General features: G+C 36.9%; 1 protein-coding gene across 3 annotated transcripts in view; it reads right to left on the bottom strand.

Annotated features, from left to right (window-relative positions):
• Window positions 1–20,960, bottom strand: part of THSD7B (thrombospondin type 1 domain containing 7B) — an 842,386-nt gene that overhangs the window by 18,277 nt on the left and 803,149 nt on the right. For all 3 annotated transcript variants that reach the window (XM_079135600.1, XM_079135599.1, XM_079135601.1), the window contains 4 exons: window positions 9,340–9,485; window positions 1,967–2,126; window positions 378–551; window positions 180–275 (listed from right to left, as the gene is read on the bottom strand). In XM_079135600.1, coding sequence (XP_078991726.1) covers window positions 180–275; window positions 378–551; window positions 1,967–2,126; window positions 9,340–9,485 — 576 coding nt within the window. The remainder of the gene's footprint in view (window positions 1–179; window positions 276–377; window positions 552–1,966; window positions 2,127–9,339; window positions 9,486–20,960) is intronic.

The following is a 20,960-nucleotide window of genomic DNA, read 5'->3' as shown; positions in this document are numbered from 1 at the left end:
GACATTTTATGGGTCTTCAAATATAGTTGTTTGCTTTTTAAGATGTCAAGGTCTAATGAAAATTTGCCAAAAAGATCATGTAAGCAACCTGCCCAGTCGTTCTTTGTTAATAATTTGTAAGGCAGTTCTTCTCATAAACTCCATACTCAAAAACTTTTGTGAAATGTCTACAGGCATACCTGTGACATTCATGCCATCTGAACGTTGGCACCACACAGTTCGTTCATTATTGTTCCAAAGACTTGCTTTCCATATATAGTGATAACATTTGCCTCCTGCAAGTGAACAGTGACAACAGAAGTTCTATTAGATCTCACTTAAAAATAGAAGAAGCCACGTTCAATTAAGGACAAAGAACTGAAAAGTGCTCTTGGTACCTGTACAAGGCCGTGTTTCTAGAACCTGCTGGGGACAACTGTCTTGGTTCTCAAAAGACTGAATTATAAATGTCCTTGACCTAGATTGGCGGCCTGTAGTCTCAAAGCTTCTTCCATCTATGCAGATTAATTCACACGCGCTCCATTCTGACCATGCAGTTAAGTGGCAATCTCCTGAACAGAAAGGTAGTATAGGGTGAGAGAAACAGCATGAGAACTGACACTGGAGAACACTTGTCTGGACAGGACACATACAGAGATCTATGGTGGAAGTGCAGAGATGTAGGCAGGTTCTAGGTACTGTGCATTCTACTGGACCAACTTTCAAATTAGAAAATAGTAAGAATGATGAAATAATTTATAAAGAGGGGGCCAAAAGCTAGAGTGTAATTACTTTGTTTCGAATCATAGTATCCATACTATGTGTCTGCTAGTGATAATAAAAATTTTAAAAGGGAGATGTAAAGATTATAGTGACTCAGTATTCAAAGATCAGTATAACATTGTAAAATGGATGCTCATAGACGCCATATCAAAGAATAAGAAGGTCACCAGAATGAAATATCTGCTGGCCTAAATAATATTTAATTAAACACTCTAAACATATATGTAATTAAATGTAAACACATTTGAATGAATAAAATATTCATACATATCTATGTTTACACCTATTACATATATATGTACCTGTGTGCACACATACACAGTATATTAAAAGAATATATTGGGAATGGGGATGTAGCTCAGTGGTACAGTGATTGCCTACCAAGCATTAAACCCTGGGTTTGAGTCTCAATACCACACACACAAAAAAGAATATATTAAAACATCTTAAAGTTATTCTATACAAGCTAAGTTGTGTTGCTAGCATTAAAAAAATCATACACTTTGGGCTGGGGATGTAGCTCAGTTGGTAGAGTGCTTGCCTCACAAGCACAAGGCCCTGGGTTCAATCCCCAGCACCACAAAAATAAAAAAGAAAAAAAAAAAAAAAAGAAAAAAACCTCATACAGTTTATGTAACTAACAATAACCTTCACATTTACTTGAAAGTTTATCAAGTGCTTTCACAAATTCATGACTGTACTGATTCCTGGCCTGTCATCACCCAAGACTGATCCATTCATGTATTAAGTCCATATTCTTTGAGTGCTAGCCAATGTGCTATAGCTGTGGTCAAATTCATTATCTGAGTGAAGAAACTAGACTATACATGCTAGGTAAAACAACAGTGAAGAGACAGAAAGAGGATCCTTAGGTTTACAAATTCAATATTCTTTTTTTTTTTTTCCTTCTCCATTTGCTTACTTCACTTTTTTTTTTTTTTTTTTTTTTTTTTTGGCAGTACTGGGGATTGAACCCAGTCCCTTGTGCTAGCAAGGCAAGTACTCTACCGACTGAGCTATCTCCCCAGCCCTTACTTCACATTTTCAAAGCAGTAGTCTATTTCAAATTGGTAGCCATAGTTCAAAATAAATTAATGTAAAAATTCAATTTTGATAAAATAAGTCTTCTCCAGAAAAAAAAATGTAAATAGAAAAAATAAATAATATCACCATGAATGTCCCCCTAATCGCTAGAATCACATACCTGGGCAAGGCACAGAGCATGGCTGCTTCAGGATGCTGTCTTGAAAAGGCATTTCTCCACACAGTGCATCCTCTATGTGGATAGGCAGATGAGAGATTGAACCATTGTGGACCACACAGGAAAGGCTGCGCACCTGGATTCCTTCCCCACAGTCTCCACCCTGGGAGAAGAAAGGATATTCTCAGAATTACCCAAATAATTAGCATCTCAAAGTTTAGGTTCCTGCCACCTGTGCCGAAGAAAACCTTAGTTGCACATTTCAGCAGTCTCCTCTTTGGAGTTCTCTCAATTGTTGACAATAAAGCCTCACTGAGCAATATTTCTAGAGCTGATAAAGAAACTGAAGTAGAGATACAAATTTATGGCCACAGAATTTATGTACTCAGAATATGACCATTCATTTTGGAACTCAGTCAGAATTGACTAAACAAGAAAAACAATACGTAATTTGTCTAGGTATATGTGATAAAATGGCCTAATCCATAATTACCTCCCAAGAGAACATGTACAGCCACAGGCTACAATTTCTCTTCCATTTCTCTTGTTTTTCCTTTGTAGAGAATTCAGTGCTTTCTCATATGGATTAGGTTGGGTTTCCAGTAAATACTGTTTTTCTCTATTGCCATGAAAAGTTATTTTTCCAGTATGCCTTCTGTGTCCAATGATAGTCTTTGAGGGTGTTTCATATCAATCTCACTCAGATATTCTGGGCAATTAGAAAAATTTTGTATGGTTTCTCATAGAAACAGAAGCGTAGAATTGAAAAGCTTTTTGTGGTTATCTGGCCCAATCATCTGCTTGATGAAAGGTTCCCTATTATAAAATTTCTGGCAGACACTCATGAGACGACTATCTTCATCTCAGTTTTAGTCAGTTGCTCATACTTCAAAAAATGTCTATTGGATGTTTGGATAACTTCAGTTGATAGCTCTATTTTCATGTAGACACTCTGGAAAACAGAGCCCAAGGCAAAGTTTTTATGCAATCCCAAGTTGGAAAGAGTGAGGGTCACAGAGAACAGAAGGAGGAAAGGAAGGAAGGCAAATTCAAGCTATTGAGTTCCCACATTGGCCTCAACTTCATAAATCAGCACAGATAAGTCTTGGCTACCCAAACATCTTCAAGACAGGTCATGTGATATCACCATGTTCTAGAACTACCCACAAAGAATGGGGAGGGGAGGCAAGAAGGGAGAGGCATTTAAATGCCAGCAACTCCTTGACTCTCGTTCTCATTGATCATTCTAATATTAACTCCCACATGCTTCCAAGTTGTATTAACCAGGTTCCACTAAGTCCAGAAGTTGGTGGAGAATTGGAGCCTTTGTAACTATTACTGCTGCTGTGTGTGTGTGAGAGAGAGAGAGAAAGAGAGAGAGACAGAAAGAGACAGAGAGACAGACAGCTAATAGACACTCAGACCTGCACGTTTTCAGCTGTTGCAGCTTTGTTGTACAGAGAAGCTGTAGGCTACAACCCATTATTAGGTGACAGCAATTCTATGCTGCAAAACTGGGTTTATTATCCCATCCTTCCTATAGAAACTGCACCACATAGATCTTAGGAATGTTGTGGCAGGAATGAAAAAGGACAATCTGGTAAGCTAAAGCAGTCAAGGTAGTGTTGCAGGGCATGGAACAGGTGATCTACAAAATGATGGGCCATCTCAGCACCAGCCAGGCCCAGGCACAGTGGTAACAGCTGCTAGGCATCAAGGGAAGTTCAAGAACTGGCTGCTGATGGGGCAGGATGGCACTGTGACTGCTGAGAAAGATTCTCAACATGAAAGAAAATTGTGACTTAAGGATATGCAGGACACACCCCACCCCCACTCCCATCTGTGACTTCACTTTTCAAGGTTTTGGTTATCCACACTAAACTGCAGTCTAAAAATATAAAATGGGAAATTCCAGAAATAATTTGTGTTTTTAATTATATGCCCTTCTGAGTAGCATAATAAAATCTTGAGCCATCCCATTTCTGTCCTTCCCAGGAACTAAATTGTCCCTTTTTAAGGTGTATCCAGGCTGTGTACATTATCCATCTGTTGTCACTTAGCAAATGTCTTGATTATCAGATTTACCATCTTGGTATCACAGTGCTCATGTCCAAGTAACTCTTATTTACTTAATAATGATCCCAAAGTACAAGATTAGTAATGTTTTCAAATTTTTTTGCAGTATTTTATTATGTGTTCTATTCTATTATTGTTGTTAATCTCTTACTGGGCCTAATTTAATTAAACTTCATTTATGTATTTATGCATAGGAAAAAATACTATGTATACTTTGGCACTATGCATGATTTCAGGCATTCACTGTGGATGTTGGAATGTACCTGTCATAGAAAAGGGGAAACTGCTGTATTGCCAGAAAAGGAAAAGGAAAGTATGATTTGGAGAAGTTCAAGTTGTGGCAACTTAAAGCCTAAAGAACCTGAGGCAGAACATAATTGGGAACAGCACACCTTCTTTTATTAATTAATTAATTAATTTTTTTTTTTTTTTTTTTTTTTTTTTTGCTTACCAAGGATTGAACTCAGGGGCACTCAACCACTGAGCCACATGCCCAGCCCCAGTTTGTATTTTGTTTTAAGACAGGGTCTCACTGGGTTGTTTAGTGCCTCACCACTGCCGAGACTGACTTTGAACTTGGGATCCTCCTGCCTCAGCCTCCTGAGCTGCTGGGACTACAGGCATGCACCACCACATCTAGCACATTACACTTTCTTTCACAGATGTTTTAACAGAAATTTTAATTAATTTATTAGGATAGCATCTTATTCTGCTCAAGCTGCCATAACAAAATACCTTGAGCTGAGTAATTTATAACAATTTGAATTAATTGCTCACAGTTCTGGAAGTAGAAGTCCAAGATCCAGGTGCCAGCAGATTTGGTGTCTTGTGAAGATCTGTTCCTCATAGATAGCAATTTCTATGTGTCCTTGCATGGCAGAAGGGAAGAACAAGTCCCTCAGGCCTCTTTTATAAAACATTAATCCAATTCATGAGGGCCCTGCCTCTTAATTCTATCATGTTGGGGGTTCAGTTTCAACATAAGAATTTTTAGGCATCCAAACAGTCAGACCACAGCAGATGACAATTCCCACACTTGGTCTACCAATATGAGAAATAGAAAGTCTGGTGGTCCATTTTCAGAATATAGTATTTAGCTTTAAATGTAAAATGACTTGGGAGGTAAAAAATAGGCAGCTGGAGGACAGAGCAGAATGAAAAGTTACAAGCAGTAAACATAGGAGTGTAAAATTTCACAGCCCCTTGACAAAGAGGAGGTGAGAAGGAAGGGGCCTAACCTAACCAATAGAGATAAACTGGATACTTTGCAATAGACACCAATCCAAGGGGACTTTCCTGCCACAAGAAAACAAAAGAGGGGGAACAACTAAAGTTGTATTTCTTTAAATAACCCAATAAGAGAGAGAAAAACCTAGGTGGCATTCAGGAAGATTGTGTGCCCCATAGTACTCAGACAACGAGGAACTGGGAGATGGTATGTGTGTCCCATACCATCAGGTACCTGATCTTGAAGGACCATCATGAAAGTAAAGCCTCACTTTTTGCTGTATCTTATGTCTCTCAGTCCATTCTTTGGGTTTGGACAGATGAGTGTGTTTCTCACACCAATGTTTAATTATAATTGCTCTAATTATTTATATGGTTATTTTGCTCTGATTTGTATGGTTATTGTGAAACTTTTTAAAAACACCATAGTTTTAAAAATACATGCAGTTTTTTTAATTAATAGGAGGTTCGAAATCAATTGACAGCTTTATTCAAAGGAGATGTTCTTGTCAACCTTTACTCCCCCAAATGGAAAATAACAGCTTTAAACTAAATTTCTTTGTGGTGTCTGTGGGGGTGGGGTTTGCTAATTTACTATCCAGATGATGAAACTGTTACAGGATTTTCTTTTTTTTCTTTTTTGTTTTAAATATTTTTTAAGATGTTGATAGATCTTTATTCATTTATTTATATGTGGTGCTGAGAATCGAACCCAGTGCTTCACACATGGGAAGCAAGCACTCTACCACTGAGCCACAACTCCAGCCCCTGTTACAGAATTTTCTAGGGAGAGGAAAGAAGAATCTAAAGATACTGCAGCACGTATAAAATTTGAAAGTCTGGATATCTGGAACTTCGGGTAACATAAGTTGCAATTGATGGGAGTTTTGTTTGACACTCCATGAGGCAAAGTGTGAAGAAATGACAGGAAACAAGCCTACACCAGGGATCACTTTTAAGACCAAGACAAACAGCAATAGTCTCCTAGTATGTATCTTGGGATCAGTCTATATTCAACCTTAATCTCTTATACCTTTGACAACAGCCTCAATATGAAGAGAAATCGGCATCAGAATGATAATTTCATTCATAAAACAAGCATTCACTCACCCGCATTCACACACCAGGGCCTGAAAATAGACCAGGCTTCCTAGAACAAGATTATAAATAACCAGGATTCTCTCACACTCTTCCACAGGCCACATCATTAATGGAGATTTTGCATTCACTGAATTGGCATCTCAACCAGATGCAGACAGGCAGATGGAGCTAATAAACATAATCATACTTTTAATCAAAATAATAGTAACAACTGCAATTTATTGAGCTCTTTTTTAATGTCAGGTACTATGCTAAGTACTTCACACAATTTATCTAATTCCTACCAAAACCTCATCAAAATAGGCACAGTTGGCCATTCACAGGTGGGTGGGGAGGTCCACATTCCACAATTGAAGATTCAACCAGTTGAGAGCTGAAAATGCATTTTTAGAAAATTGCATCTGTACTGAACATGAACAGATTTTTCTCTTGTCATTATTTCCTAAAAAGTACAATTTAACAAGTATTTACAAAGCATTCTCATGGTATTACTATTATAAATAATCTAGAGATGGTTTAAAATATATGGGAGGACGTGCAGAGGTAATATGGCTTATGTCATTTCAAATGAAGGACGTGAGCTTCCATGGATGTTGGGGTTGTGTCCCGGACCAACTAGGAATTGCCAGAACTATGACCAAAATCAGGGCTGCTGGACTCCAGAGTTTGAGTTCCCTGAACAAATTTATCAGCATATGTGCATATACCTATTAGCAGCTGAGGAAACAGGAATAGAGTTAGAAAATACTAAAACAAAGGTGATGCCAGAGGATCAATACTTCCTTTTGCTAATGTCTTTCATCAGAGATAGTAGCAGAAATGGCACATCCACTGTGCCTTATGTAAGCTTCTCTTATTATGTCTTGGTTCCTCAGATGGCAAGCAGCTACCAAAATGTCATCATCACCCTCAGTGAACAAGCTCAGTGGCAGGTTAGGACATGCCAGGACACGGGGAAGCAGAAAAGCAGCTGGAGAGAGATGTTCTTCCTTTGTGCGAGAGGCCCGCATGTGTTTTGATCAGTAATGCCAAAACCTCGGTTTACACATAAGTTGAAGAAAAGTCAATTCACTGAAAAGATATTGTGTTATCTATTTCACAGAAAATTAAAAATCAGGCTTCAGAAAGTAAGAATGCATCTGGAACTCAGGGAAAAAATCAGCTCCAATACTTCAAAATTCCCTTTGTCTTTGGCCTTTCTTTGTGTCATTTGGATTGTGCTTTCTTGCTTCTGAGTAACTGACTTTATCTATAAAGTGGAACAACATAGCGGCTAAGAGTGCCTGATTATCTTATAACAGCTTTAGATCTACTTTAAATTCTTGGGGAAAAACATTGATTGGCCCTGTTTAAGCAGGTACCCACCCAGAGTAATTAACTAGAAACTTGTTTTTTGAGAACTTCCAGGGTTTCTTCCTGACTGGAATTTTCAGGGAGTGAAGCCAACCCCATCTAGAATCTGAGGCAGCTCTGAAGTTTCTGGAGGCAAAGTTAGTCACCTCTTGCGGGCATTTGGAGCCTCTACAACAGTCTCTAAAAGATGTCACAACCCTTCACCCACCAGCACTATTACAGAGAAAGGTCACAGCCCATCACTCTGTCCCTGTGTTTCTGGCAGAAGAAGCTCAACATTTGACAGCAAAACATTACATTTGGCATTTTCCTATAATGTTCCTATGAGACAAGTTGGCAGACTTGTCTATCAAAAAAAAAAAAAAAAAAAAAAAAAAGATGCCTGACACCTGAGAGACAAAAAAGAATGAGCAGAGGTAGTTGTGTGCTTGGTGAGGCTGGGAGCAGAGACCTGTCAGTCCTCTGCAGTCCATTCTCTCCCCACTTCCCTCCTTCTCTTTTTCCCAACATTCATTCCTTTCCCTTCCCAAGCAATGGTTCCCTGAATTCTTTAAACTTATTTTCTCTATTCTGTCAAAGTTATCACAATTGTAAGGAGAACTATTGCTTCCATTTCCATAACTGTAAGTGATCCTAAACAACATTTAAAAATTAAAGACTTAGGAAAGAAGATGTTTAGACTAGTAGACAATGTATTAATATTTAAGGGTATTAGGTTACCTCTGAATCAGTTAATTAGCATGGTTACCTTATTTTCTATAAAAAGTAGACTGAACAAATGTACCACACATACTTGCTCCTCTGGGACCTATTAAAATACATGGGCATTTAACTTCTGCAAGATAATAACATTGCATGACAATGCCATTCTGACAGGAACACTAAACATCTCTATGAGAATACTCTGAAGATTTCTTAATGCATAATCAAAATTACTGTTACCTAATTAGAATATGCTTTGGAACACAAACTGAAGGATAAACTAGTAAAATAAGAAAAGAGGGAAAATCAATGTGCTATTTCTTAAGCAAGTAGCCAGAGAGAACATGCGGTAGAGGATCTTTGCTGATCCAGCAAAAGCTCTAGATACGTGATACATTATGATGTTGCAAGGCATTTATACTTCAGGCCAATAAAAAAGTAATCATTGAGGAAAATGTAGTAACCTTGGTTTGTGTAATAATGTTAAAATATAACTTTCATACACTTTTGGTTTTCTGCTCTTATGCAAGATTTTGTCTAAGCCTAAAGTGCCTGTGTAAGAAATACAATCTAAAGCAGGCTGTGCATTTCCACAGCATCAGGGTTTTGCCTAATTAAATACTACTTTGATATTCCCAAACAAGCCAAAAAAATAACAGAACTATTGAAGATGCCAAAGAGACTGACAGCCCCCATGACTCAGTTTATTATAATCAGTGCCTAATGAGTGACTATTTGTTTTCTTAGCACTATCACTTTGCATGAGGTTAAGTCACTTGATTTATTTTTCTATGTTCTCTGTTGTATTAGAAGTACAGTGTGCTAAACCCCTGGTGCTGTGAAATTTATTTTATCAGTGCTTTTGACCAGGTGATTGGATATACTGAGAAGTATTTCTGTGTCATTACATGACCTACCTCCAATTTACATGCAGACCAGTTGCCAAGGACCCAGCTGTAGCAGGGGGTCACTGGGCAGGTTTTCTGCTGGGTAAGCTCTGTGGGGCATGGCCGTCCTTCTCCTTGGGTTGGCATAATGGTAAATCGAGTCCGGCTCATTCGACCTAAAATGATAAGGGAGGTGTGAGCTGTTGGGTTAGAGTATGACTTGGAAAGGGTTAAAGGGCAGGATGTTGCCGTTCATATGTAAGTCTTCATTAGAATACACTGAACTCCAGTTCCCCTTTGAGTTTTCTGCCATTTTAATTCAAATTTCTACAGAGATACAAGCTATCCTCATCTTTTTATGCTTTCAAGTATCCAAAATTCTGCCTGTCTTCTACTTTTTTCATCTTCCTAAATCCAAAATTTCCATTGTTGCCAAGCAGACTGACTACGTAAACACTGGTAGAAGGTAAATTTATTTCACAAATGATTACTTATTGAGCTCTAGCATGATCAAAGCATCTTGCTATATCCTAGGTACAGTGGCAACATTGTCAGATGTATCTTCTGGCCTCACAGACCTTATCTTTTAGGTCAGGCTTATAAATATTAAACAAAAATAGAGAAAGTTGCATCTGTTTTTTTTTTTTTTTTGTCTCTTAGGTTATAAATTAGATATGAATCACATATAATCCAGATTACTCTAAAAAGTTCCATAGGATGGTGTTCCCGAGGCCTCAATAATTTCCTCAATAATTCAACACGGCTAATTTTCCTAGAAATTGAGGATTGGTTTCTTCCTTCATTGAACAGAATGCTGGCTTATATGAAGGAACCATGAGGTTTAAACAGCATGTAGTCAAATGCTAGCATTCCTTTCCACAATGAAAGATGGTTGGTTAATAAGAGTGGCTGAAGACTCTATCATCTTATGACCACTCCTGGCACTAGATCATAAATTCAAGAGTTAGGCGACAGAACCACTATTTGAATCTCTTTCTTCCTTTCTCTCTTTTATACTTTCACCCCTACTTTTAGTTTTTTAATGAGCAATTAATAAGCACATTTAATTTAATTACTATAATTTAATCTGTGAACATGCTGACCTTACACGACAGTTGTAAAGTTAATTATGTCATTTATTTGTGATAAATATTGAAGGAAAAACAGAGGGTTCTGTGGGAGCAGTTTATTCTGGAATGAATGATTCTCCCTGAGAGGTTGGACTTAAAGGAGACACCTGAGGCACTGTAAGCCAGACGTGATGTGAGGTGAGTATGCGAAGAGAACCAGGCACAAGATTTGAGGGCGTGCAACACATCTGAGGGCCCAGCAGGTCACTGTGAGTAGAATGGAGAGTGAGAAAGAGAATAGCTTTATCAAAGATTCTATGGTTATATCCTAAGAGAGATGGGAAAGATTATCTATTATAGATTATCTATGATAATCTGAGAATACCCTTGAAGAAAATTTGGAACTTCTAAATACTGAATTCTAAATTTCTTTAAGTTCAGGTTTCTATTATTATCATAATTCTTCATCTACATTAAGTACTAACTGAATATTTGCTTAATTCTTATTTTTAAAAATTGTCTTCATGATATTATGTTCTCTGAAAATGTATAATAATATAATGATATCAGTGATATTCACTGAGCTGGTATCCTGTGCTAGGCAGTATTTTAAAACATTTTATAGGCACTGACTGACTAATTGAATGGTCAGAAAAACCCTGGAGGGAAATTCTATTATTTTGCCATATTATAGATGAGGAAAGTGAAGCATGGGACATTGAAGACACTTATCTGAGGAGAAAACACTATTAAGTTGTAGAATAGGATTCAAACTCAGATGTTTTGCTCCAGAAACTGCAGCATCAACTGTGCTGCTGGGTAGACACAGGTAAGAGACCAGGTAGAGCTCCCTCTCAGGCATATTAGGAGAAACATCAAAGGAACTTTGGACGAGGGTGAATTTTGCATCAGCAGGAATATGGCCTTGATGAACCAGAGAATCCACCCATTCTTCATCCTTAGGTATCCAGCTTCTGAGTGAAGCATGTATTTTTGGACAGATGTTCTTCCCAGAATCGCTCAAATCAAATTATAGGTGAGACATCATTCATATAAAATGCTATCTCTGCATGATAAACACATTTGACTCAAGATTTTATAATAATTCTTGCTCAAATACTCCTCAGTTTTAAATTTTATGTTTATTCTCTTGACCTAATAACCTATTATCTTAATGTCATCATAATTATATTGCTTTCTATCCATCTTTTTAAGAATATTGACAATGTGGTATTGCTTTTATCACAAAGAGGCTCTGTTTCATTTTTACCAGATAACTCAAGTGTGTCCTTAAATTGATGGCATGCTGAAGGTCAGTATTTTAGAATCATTTTGTTTATGATCACTGAAATGACAGATTTTTTTTTCTTTTTTTTTTTGCTGTACATAAAGATGGAGGAAACCTAATGACCAAATGAATTCAATAGGAAAAATGTTATTATTATTATTATTATTATTATTATTATTATTATTATTATTATTTTGTGGTTCTGGGGATTGAACCTAGGGCCATGCATGCACTAGGCAAGCACTCTATCACTGAGCTATATCCCCAGCCTGTTATCATTTTAAAATAAATCTGAAGACCATTCATTGGAGATATGACCATATGATATCTCTATCTTTTGCTCTCTAAGCAAAGGTCTTCAAACAATGACTATTACTTCCAAGAATATTTTGTAAAACTGAGCAAACAGCCAATCTATATTATGAAGTATCTTGTCATTTTTAATTGCCTATATTAAAGTACAATAAAAAGTACTGCAAATAAAGAAATGAGAGGGTAAAGGGAAACTACTAGAGCTGGTATTTCTGTGGGGTACTTGATATCTTCCAGTATGTTCCTTGTTTCTTTTTAATTCAAGGGTATTTTCTTTGAGTGAAATAACCAGATAGAATATCCCTCAAGTTAGAGACTTCCACAAATTTTGTAGTTATAAATAAAAATCAAGCAACATGAAATGCAGATGCTGTCTACATGGGTGCCCAACACTTCTCAGTGTCAAATATTACTTAACCAAGCCAATCTCTTTAACCAATGATTATTCTGTTAGAAACCCCAAATATCAGAAACCCAGATGCTCTGTTCATGTAATAGTAGATTTTGATGGAAGAAAGAAACAGTGGAGGATATGGTCAAATTAAATGTATTTAAAATTATGATGGGGATAGAACATAAGAGGAAGAGTATTTTAAAGCAGCTGATATATGGTGTAAAGAATCCAAGACTTGTCATTGAAAGACTATAGTTGGAAACATTTCTCTCACATTACCAGCTAGAAAATTATATGACTGCATGAAAGTACTGTAACTCTTCTGAGCAAGAATTTCCTCTTCTATAAAATACAACTAAGCATACAGAAGTCCTTATTATCTGAGGATAATTCATGTTGGGGAAAGTGTCCCTTAAAAGTGAATTTCTTTGAAATGGGAATTAAATTATTTTTAATAAATAATGCAAATATTTAAATGAGATTTTTTTTTCTGGAACTAACAAGTACACAACTGGGTTAATTTTATCTATATCAACTGTTGTTCAGATTATAATTACAATTATGCATTCATTATTAGAACAAAGAATAAAAAGCCATTGAACATTTCTTATATAATTTTAGGATTATACTATTAAAAACCTGTGTTTCATGACTGACATTTGCAACTTGATCATAAAGCCTTTGGCCTTTGAGGCACCTGTCAGCAATATCCCTTTACTCTTTGGTGTGAAGCCCTCTCCATTGTGTACCCCATTTTGTTGTGGGTACACATTCCATTTGTAGCCAAAGATTGATCAACAAATCTCAAAAAGCCATGACAAAATGCATGTGTTAATCAAGGATGCTGACTGATGGGGGAGGGGTTTTGTAAATGATCAGTTCTTTAATGAATACTTTTATACTAAGTGGGATTTTGTTTCATATAGAACTCACAATTATGGAGATTCAGGTTAAGAATATTCAGGTACTAGTTGGATATATTTCCCATTGATTGTATGATTAAAATAAACATATAAATAGCACCTAACAGAGTATTTAAAATAAAGAAAATGCTTGTTAAAGAACTATTTCATATCAGCTTCTTGAACTAGCTTTAGAAGTAAGCCTGTAATGGGTATATAAAGCACACTGCCTGTTCCTCCCTGTATTTTTCTGGGATATATTACTAAATGCACACAAATTGAAATTCATGATTAGTCACCCAGTTCCCAACCCACCAAGTCATTTACACGCTAGCCTGGACTCCTTCTACCCTCAGAGTACGAGTGAAACTTGCTACCATACATATCCTTCTGCTTCCATAATGAGAGCAGGGGAATTTCCTTGTCTACTCTCTACTTTTTTTTGCTTATATTAGGTTTTTCAATTAAATAAACAAGATATGAGTCTATCCATCTATAGGAACCTTAGTTTGATGATAACTATGGACACTATGCCTGACAGGCAATGCCAGGTGTTAGGTAGAACTTGACACGGGCAATACTATTTTGAAACATATCTTCCATCCTAGAACAAGAGTCACCTCAAGGTCACTATGGTTCAGCCTGACCTAAACCCCAGATGATACTCCACCATAATGCAAAGAAATCCCAAACACTCCATCATCTAAAAAAGGAAATTGTTATCTGGGACTGGAATCCTGAAAACACCTAGTTCCTTATGAAGGTGACCCTTCCCTGACAACCCCCTACCAATGACTTACCCACAAAAATTCCCCTTCCCTCCCTACACTAGCTATGAGCAGACGACCAGTCTCAGTCTCCACTGGTCCCCCCTCCTCAGGTTTGTTCCAAATAAATCCCTGTTACTGTTGAACTGCCTCTCCTCTCTTTATTTCCTTTATTCACTTCTTTCCTTTTACCAGTGAGATGAAAGAACTGAAGCTGACTTTTTCTCTACTCATCCACTTCCTAAATAAAGTATTTTCAATTTAATATAGACATAAATTATGATGGCTTAAGTTTGCTGTTTGTTGGAAATTCACTTCTTGGAGCTGTTTTCTTTCTTTCTTTTTTTCTTTTAAAAAAGAAAAATAAATTTTATAGTTTGCAAGCAAAGGAGAAACATAGGGGACTTTACTCCCAGAGTTTGATTTCTGTATTGGGGGAACAGGGGAATTTTAAAGAGGTGATTCAAAGGCTACATTCCACATGTTCTTTGTCCAGAGTTGTAATCCACTTGTTAATTTGGGAGACAATCATTTCTTAGCTCTATCCTGGAAGTCTGAATTACTTACTCTGGGGGATCACTCTGCCTAGGATGGAAGTGTCCTTTCTTTCTTTGGGGAATATTGGTATCTTGTTATAAGCAACAGTGACACTGGGATTACTATCTATCAAATTAGTAATAATTACATGCAGTAAAGAAAAAAAGAATTGTATGGCAAGACCTGCATGAAAAACAGACAGTGAAGTGGCATATTAATTGTAAAAATCCAAAACAGAGAAAGGTCAATCCTGAAAATTCCACATAGGCTTACAGCACAGGGGACCAGATCACAGTCCCACTGAACTTAGCAGTAGTCAGACTGTACACTGGAGCTCTACTGACAAGGGTTATGTGGGAAATTTTAAACAATTAATAAAAACTGGTTTAATATTTGCCAAGATCTGTCACTTAAAAATAAAACGAATAGAAAGATCATTTCTTAGAATAAGAAAGGGAATCGAATACAATGGCTCTCTGTTCTGATCATAGTTTTGGATCCAAGCAGTCAGTCACCATGCCTTCTCTAGTGACATGGTTTAAACAATAATTCTTTGGCCCTGACGTGCTGTCATTGAATTAGCTAAAAACTGAGTTCTAGATAATTCTGAATAATTTGATAAACAATGAAAACTACTACATGTAAGGAATAAGGGAAAAGAAATATAAGAATAATAGAACATTTAAAAAGATGCCTACTTAACCTCAAATAGTTTAATAAATAAAATATCTGAGCTATTTACATGAACATACCTTTCAACTCCCAGGCACTGTAGATATGTAAAGCAATAACAGAAGCATATGAAGTGACTTGAAGTTTCTTGGATGCTTATGGATATTATCATCACTGGCAAGATTTTCACTAGCACTATTTCTTTTGACTCTGAGCTGAAGTTCAGTCATTGGCTGGGAATTGTCATCCACATGGTGACATCTGCAAGGGACTGGCCAACTTAAACAGCACAAGGAACAGGATGTCATGTCACTGAACTCAAGTTCATGGTGTTCTTTGCTGATGTGCACCAAAATATTAGGTTGATGAAAACAAATGTTTCCACTTTCAACTGCCTCCCCCTATGGATATATTCTTCAGTTTTTGGCACCGGCTACCTACTCTTGGTTAATAGTAAACTCCAGCAGATGACAAAGTAAATGGAGTGGGGAACTAGCAAAACCTCACTAAGAGATGGTCAAGTTCACTCTCCCAATTTTTAGTCATATATCTCTGTGGTTAAGGCAATATATTGCACAATAATTTCTGACACTATGAAAATATTCCTTACTACGGAGGAAGGTACTAAATTATTTGAGTGATGATAATATGCTCTGATGTACAGCATATCCTTGCTTAGCTTTCTTTTCTTCCTTATCACTCTTTCTTTCATTACACTTCCCCTGAGAGTAACTCTCCCTTCCCACATACCATCCTTAATGTCATGCCAAGAAAGTCACTTCAACAAAACTTCTGTCTTAGGCTTTACTTCAGACATAAAATTTTTTTACTTAATACATGATAAACTAAAGCTAAGAAAAGTTAATTTTTGCAAAATCACATAGTTAGAAGGATTGGAACAAAAGTTTGCCTCACTCATAATGCACGTGCTTCCCAATAAACCATGTCTGGTCCATGCCATGGGTATCAGAATCTATTTTTTAACTGTTAGGTCCCTTGAACAAGTTTGAGAACTACACTTAATCCTACCCTATGAAGTAAATTTGCTACCTGTATTCATACACTTCATATTTTTCTTTAGCAAAAAATGATTAAGATTAAAGTACTAATACCTTTCTCCTACAATAACTCTTTGTTTGCTTTTGGCTATTCATCGGAGCAAATTTTAAAGAGCAGTAAAAAGTCAGATTGCATATAAAATGCTCAATTAATTCCATGCAGATCTTGATGCTGGACATGGACTAAATGATTGAAACTGTTCTTTTCACTTCTCTTTAAATTTTCTAGAACTTTTATTTATTTTTAAATTCAAATTTGTTTTAAAGATATGCATTTGTGAATGTGGATTTGCGATCAAGGTTATTTCCTCATATAATAGAGTGGAAAAGTTAAGGTCCTATCTAAAAACAGCTCTTAATCTTGTCTTTGGCATTATTAGAGATGGTTGGGTGTGGTGGGCTTCCCCTGCAGAGGAATTCCTTGGCTTATCTGAAAATTACTTCAGATGTGTAGATAATTTTCATTCCGGAACATACAACTTAGGCAAGATAAATATTCCATAGGCTGTTCAGAGTCAACTGATTCTAGACTCAGCCAGAATCATCCCTCCAGAAGTGAGCCTAGTAACTCGAGGAAATAATGAGACCACAGTTTTAGAACTCAGAATTGACCATGTTATTATAAGGGTTTAATAGGTATTTTAATGGAGAAAACCTGAGCACCTTTGGCTTTGCTTGAATGGAAAGAGTTCCATACTTTTAGTGGCACAGTGTGCATGTGCATTTTAACTGCTTACCTCCAGTTTTGTTCTCAGCAATCACATTAGTCCTGGTAAAAACTAACCAAACTTGATGCAGTACATGAATACCTATAAACAGCGGCAATATCCCAATGAGGAACCCCTATGCAAATCAAGATGAGGTCAGAGAGAATGAGTTTGGAAACCTCAGAGCTACCTTCTTTTTAGAGAAAACCATCAGAATCACACATTTTCCATCTATAAGACTAATAGCTATATTCTTTTTTTTTTTTTTTAATTTTATTGTAAACAAATGGGATACATGTTGTTTCTCTGCTTGTATATGGCATAAAGCCAGACTGTGGAACCAACCTAGATGCCCTTCAATTGATGAGTGGATAAAGAAACTGTGGTATATATATACAATGGAATATTACTCAGCCATAAAGAATGATAAAATTATGGCATTTGCAGGCAAATGGATGAAATTGGAGAATACCATGCTAAGTGAGATAATAGCTATATTCTTAGTAGATAGACTAGATATTATTTGGCAGGGGCAGTGCTAGGATTGCACCCAGGGCTTCACTCATGCTAAGCAAGCACTCTACCATTGAGCTATATCCCCCATCCTATCTAACTGTACTGACACTGAGATAAGCATGTACTTGGGAGACAAAATCCAGAGGAACTTCTTAATATACCAATATAACTGTGTTCCAATCTAAGAGCCATTTTTTTCTGCTTACCCTTCAATATATCTATAAATTAAAAGAATTATAAAGTGATATAGCACCTAACCCAGATCCATGTAATATGAGGTGATTAAAGAAATGTCAGGGGCATGAGTGGAACAAATGAGGGCTTTAGAGACACCCAGACCTGGGTTCAAATCTAGCCATCACGACTGACAAGCTATACAACCCTGTGCAGGTTACTTAATTGTCTATCATCACACTGTAAATCAGGTCTGTAATACATAGTACTGTTATGAAAATTTACTCGCATACCCCTGGCATTGATAATCATGCCCTTGAAGTAATCACTCTGATATTTCATAAATAAAAATAGTGTGAGTTTTGCAAAAGATTAGTGAGCACCTCCAATTCTGACATATGCCACAGGGAAAGCAGGCTCTAAAACTCAGATCTTCTGCTTTCTTGTCCAGTCTTCTTTTCCATTTCATTATTTGGCTTCTTATCTACTTTCTATAGGAATTAATCACTTGATACAGGAAACAAGTTTGAATTGTTTTAACTATCAGACCCTGCCCAAAGATACCACAGTGATAAAAAATTTGATGCAGATACCAAAAATGAAGGTTACTGACATGCCCTTGAAATCTGGGAGAAAAACAAAAATCTGGAAATAAAAAATCATAGTGCCTTGGGGTTAATAAATTCATTTTTCCTTATTGGGTAGAACTGATAGAAAAATTCTACACCACCTGGGAAACACAAGATGCAGGCTGGATTATACAGTATAGAAAAGTATTATAAACTCATATCATATATACTGAATTAAAAATATAAAATGGAGATAGTCTGAAATTCATAACATTCTTAGAGTCTTATTGATTAAATAATAATTATGAATAATTCATGATATGCTAAATTTAGGGAGTTCTACATTTCACTGATCTGATGAAAATTGAATAGACAAAGAACATAACTAATCCAAATATTAAGCTCTTCTATTACAAGCTTTGATCTTTGAAATCTATCTAAAAAGATCCCTGAGTGGAAGCTTAGAATCAGTCTCTCTCTATCCTGAAATAAATTGGATTCAAACTGTTTCTGACCTTGGGATCTTTAACACAATTAGAAAGTATATGCCAAGCTTCAGGTGTACATTAAAGGGGCAATCCAGATGCTTGGAAAATAAAGTAAGAGGTCATTTCTAAAATTTCCCCTCAGATCACTGTGGTTCTGTGAGTGCGATGTTAAGTGTGGCTCCCGGGGTTTTGCCCAGCAGCTCAGTGAATTCATAAACAGAGGTAACTCTGTGGAGTTTTTTGCCTTTGATGGAGAAGTAAGCCCAGAGCGGCAGGTGCTGGCGTTTGACTCCCATGTAACTCGCTCGCCCACTTTCATGTGACTATGTAAACCCTGGGATCTTGTAGTCTCTGTCCCACTGCTGTGGTCATTGGAAAAAAGAAAGTGGCTTGTATAAAAGACAACTGCTGGCACACCGCTTGGAAGAGCCAAGCTGCAGGTGTCCTCCAGTGATGGGTTCCCGCTATTCAGCTCCAGAATCTGGTCCCTTAAGAAATAAGTTAATCTGTACCACTCATTTCTCTTTTGATGACCGCTATTTATTGCTTTCAGTTTGTGTGGGGTGAGGATTAAGATGTGATTTAAATATAGAATTCTCTCATTTTGGAAATATTACCACGGACCACAGGGATGTAAGACTGGAGCAGGAAGGCAGGAATCCGGGAGAGGTTCACAGCTGGTGAGGTATGACACAACCACAGACCCCTCAGTACCATCCTGAGGGTAGGTGTTTAAAGTCAAGGGCCCAGTGTCCTATTCTTTTTTCTTTCTTTTCTTTTTTTTTCCTTCCTTCCTTCCTTCCTTCCTTCCTTCCTTCCTTCCTTCCTTCCTTCCTTCCTTCCTCCCTCCCTCCCCCACTGCCCTCTCTTTCTTTCTTTCTTTCTTTCTCCTATCTACCTTAAATTGAGGTCAGGCACAAATAAATAAGTTAGAAAAATACTCATTTCTCTATGGTGTCAGCAGGTCCTCACATAAAGCCTTTAATATAAGAGGTAGGCAGCAGGGTGCAGTGTAGCACATTGGTAATCCTGGGGAAGCCTCACTTTGGAGGCTGAGATAGGAGGATGACAAGTTCAGGAACAGTCTCAGCAACTTAGTGAGACTCCACCTCAAAATAAAATGAAAAGGGCTGGGATGTAGATCAGTAGCATAGCACCCCTGGATTTAACCCTCAGCACTGAAAAAAATAGATATACACATACATACACATACACGTGTATATATATATATCATATATATACATATACAAAATATATGTATATATATATACACATATGTATACATATATATTGGGTAGACAAAAACTGCTTGTGAGGTTACACATCAAGCACTCTAGCAAAAAAAACACTAATTATAAAGATTAAGGCATCATCTTGCCATTCAACTTTGGCATGATCATCACCTCCTTGGGGATCTTTCTTTACCGTCTTGCAAGATACTTGTAATTCTCTAAAAGTTTTAGTTTATCATAACACTCAGCATTTACTTTTGTGTTTATTTACTTGCTCATTTGCTTTCTCTCTCTTGATCTTCCTACTGAACTTCCACTAGAACATTCATTTTATGAAGGTACAGACAGAGCTTTGTTCATCTGGGATCTTAACCATTCCCTGCATAGTACATTCTCAGAACCCAGGAAGGTGACTCATACTCAAAAAAAATTCAAGGAATAAAGTCACCATACAATTTGTTTCCCACATTTCCACTTCTGACAATGAAATGGGACACCATTAGACACCAGGATAATAGGGGTAAACTTTTCAAACCTTGGTTGAATGAAAAAATGAATAACTAAATGCATACACGCTTGGATGGCTAGAGGGTTTATCAGATATCAGGATTACGGAATGTTTTTGAAACTGTATTATGACACTTAAAAGTTCAGAAGATTAAGATATCTAGAGGTCAAGAAAGGATTCCCAAGAAGTTATCCCACTCAACCCTTCAAAACCAGCTAGAGGCTATTGATAACTGGCTTCGTATTTACTTGCCAGTGGACACTATCTAGATACTTCTCAAGTACTTTATGGAACTTGGTTTTTCCTGGTAATTGACATTCCTCCTTTATTCCCTCTGTTCCTAAGTTCATTTAATGTTCCTGCTTATGAAATCTTTGATTGATTGTTTATTATTATAAGATTTGAGGAAGTAGAATTTAAGCTCAGACAATGATTGCCTAGATTTATCCAACAGTGG

Source organism: Sciurus vulgaris (assembly GCF_902686455.1).
Source record: "Sciurus vulgaris genome assembly, chromosome: 3".
Taxonomy (NCBI): domain Eukaryota; kingdom Metazoa; phylum Chordata; class Mammalia; order Rodentia; family Sciuridae; genus Sciurus; species Sciurus vulgaris.
Note: the sequence above shows the minus strand (reverse complement) of the source record. Positions and strands in the feature narration are given on the sequence as shown.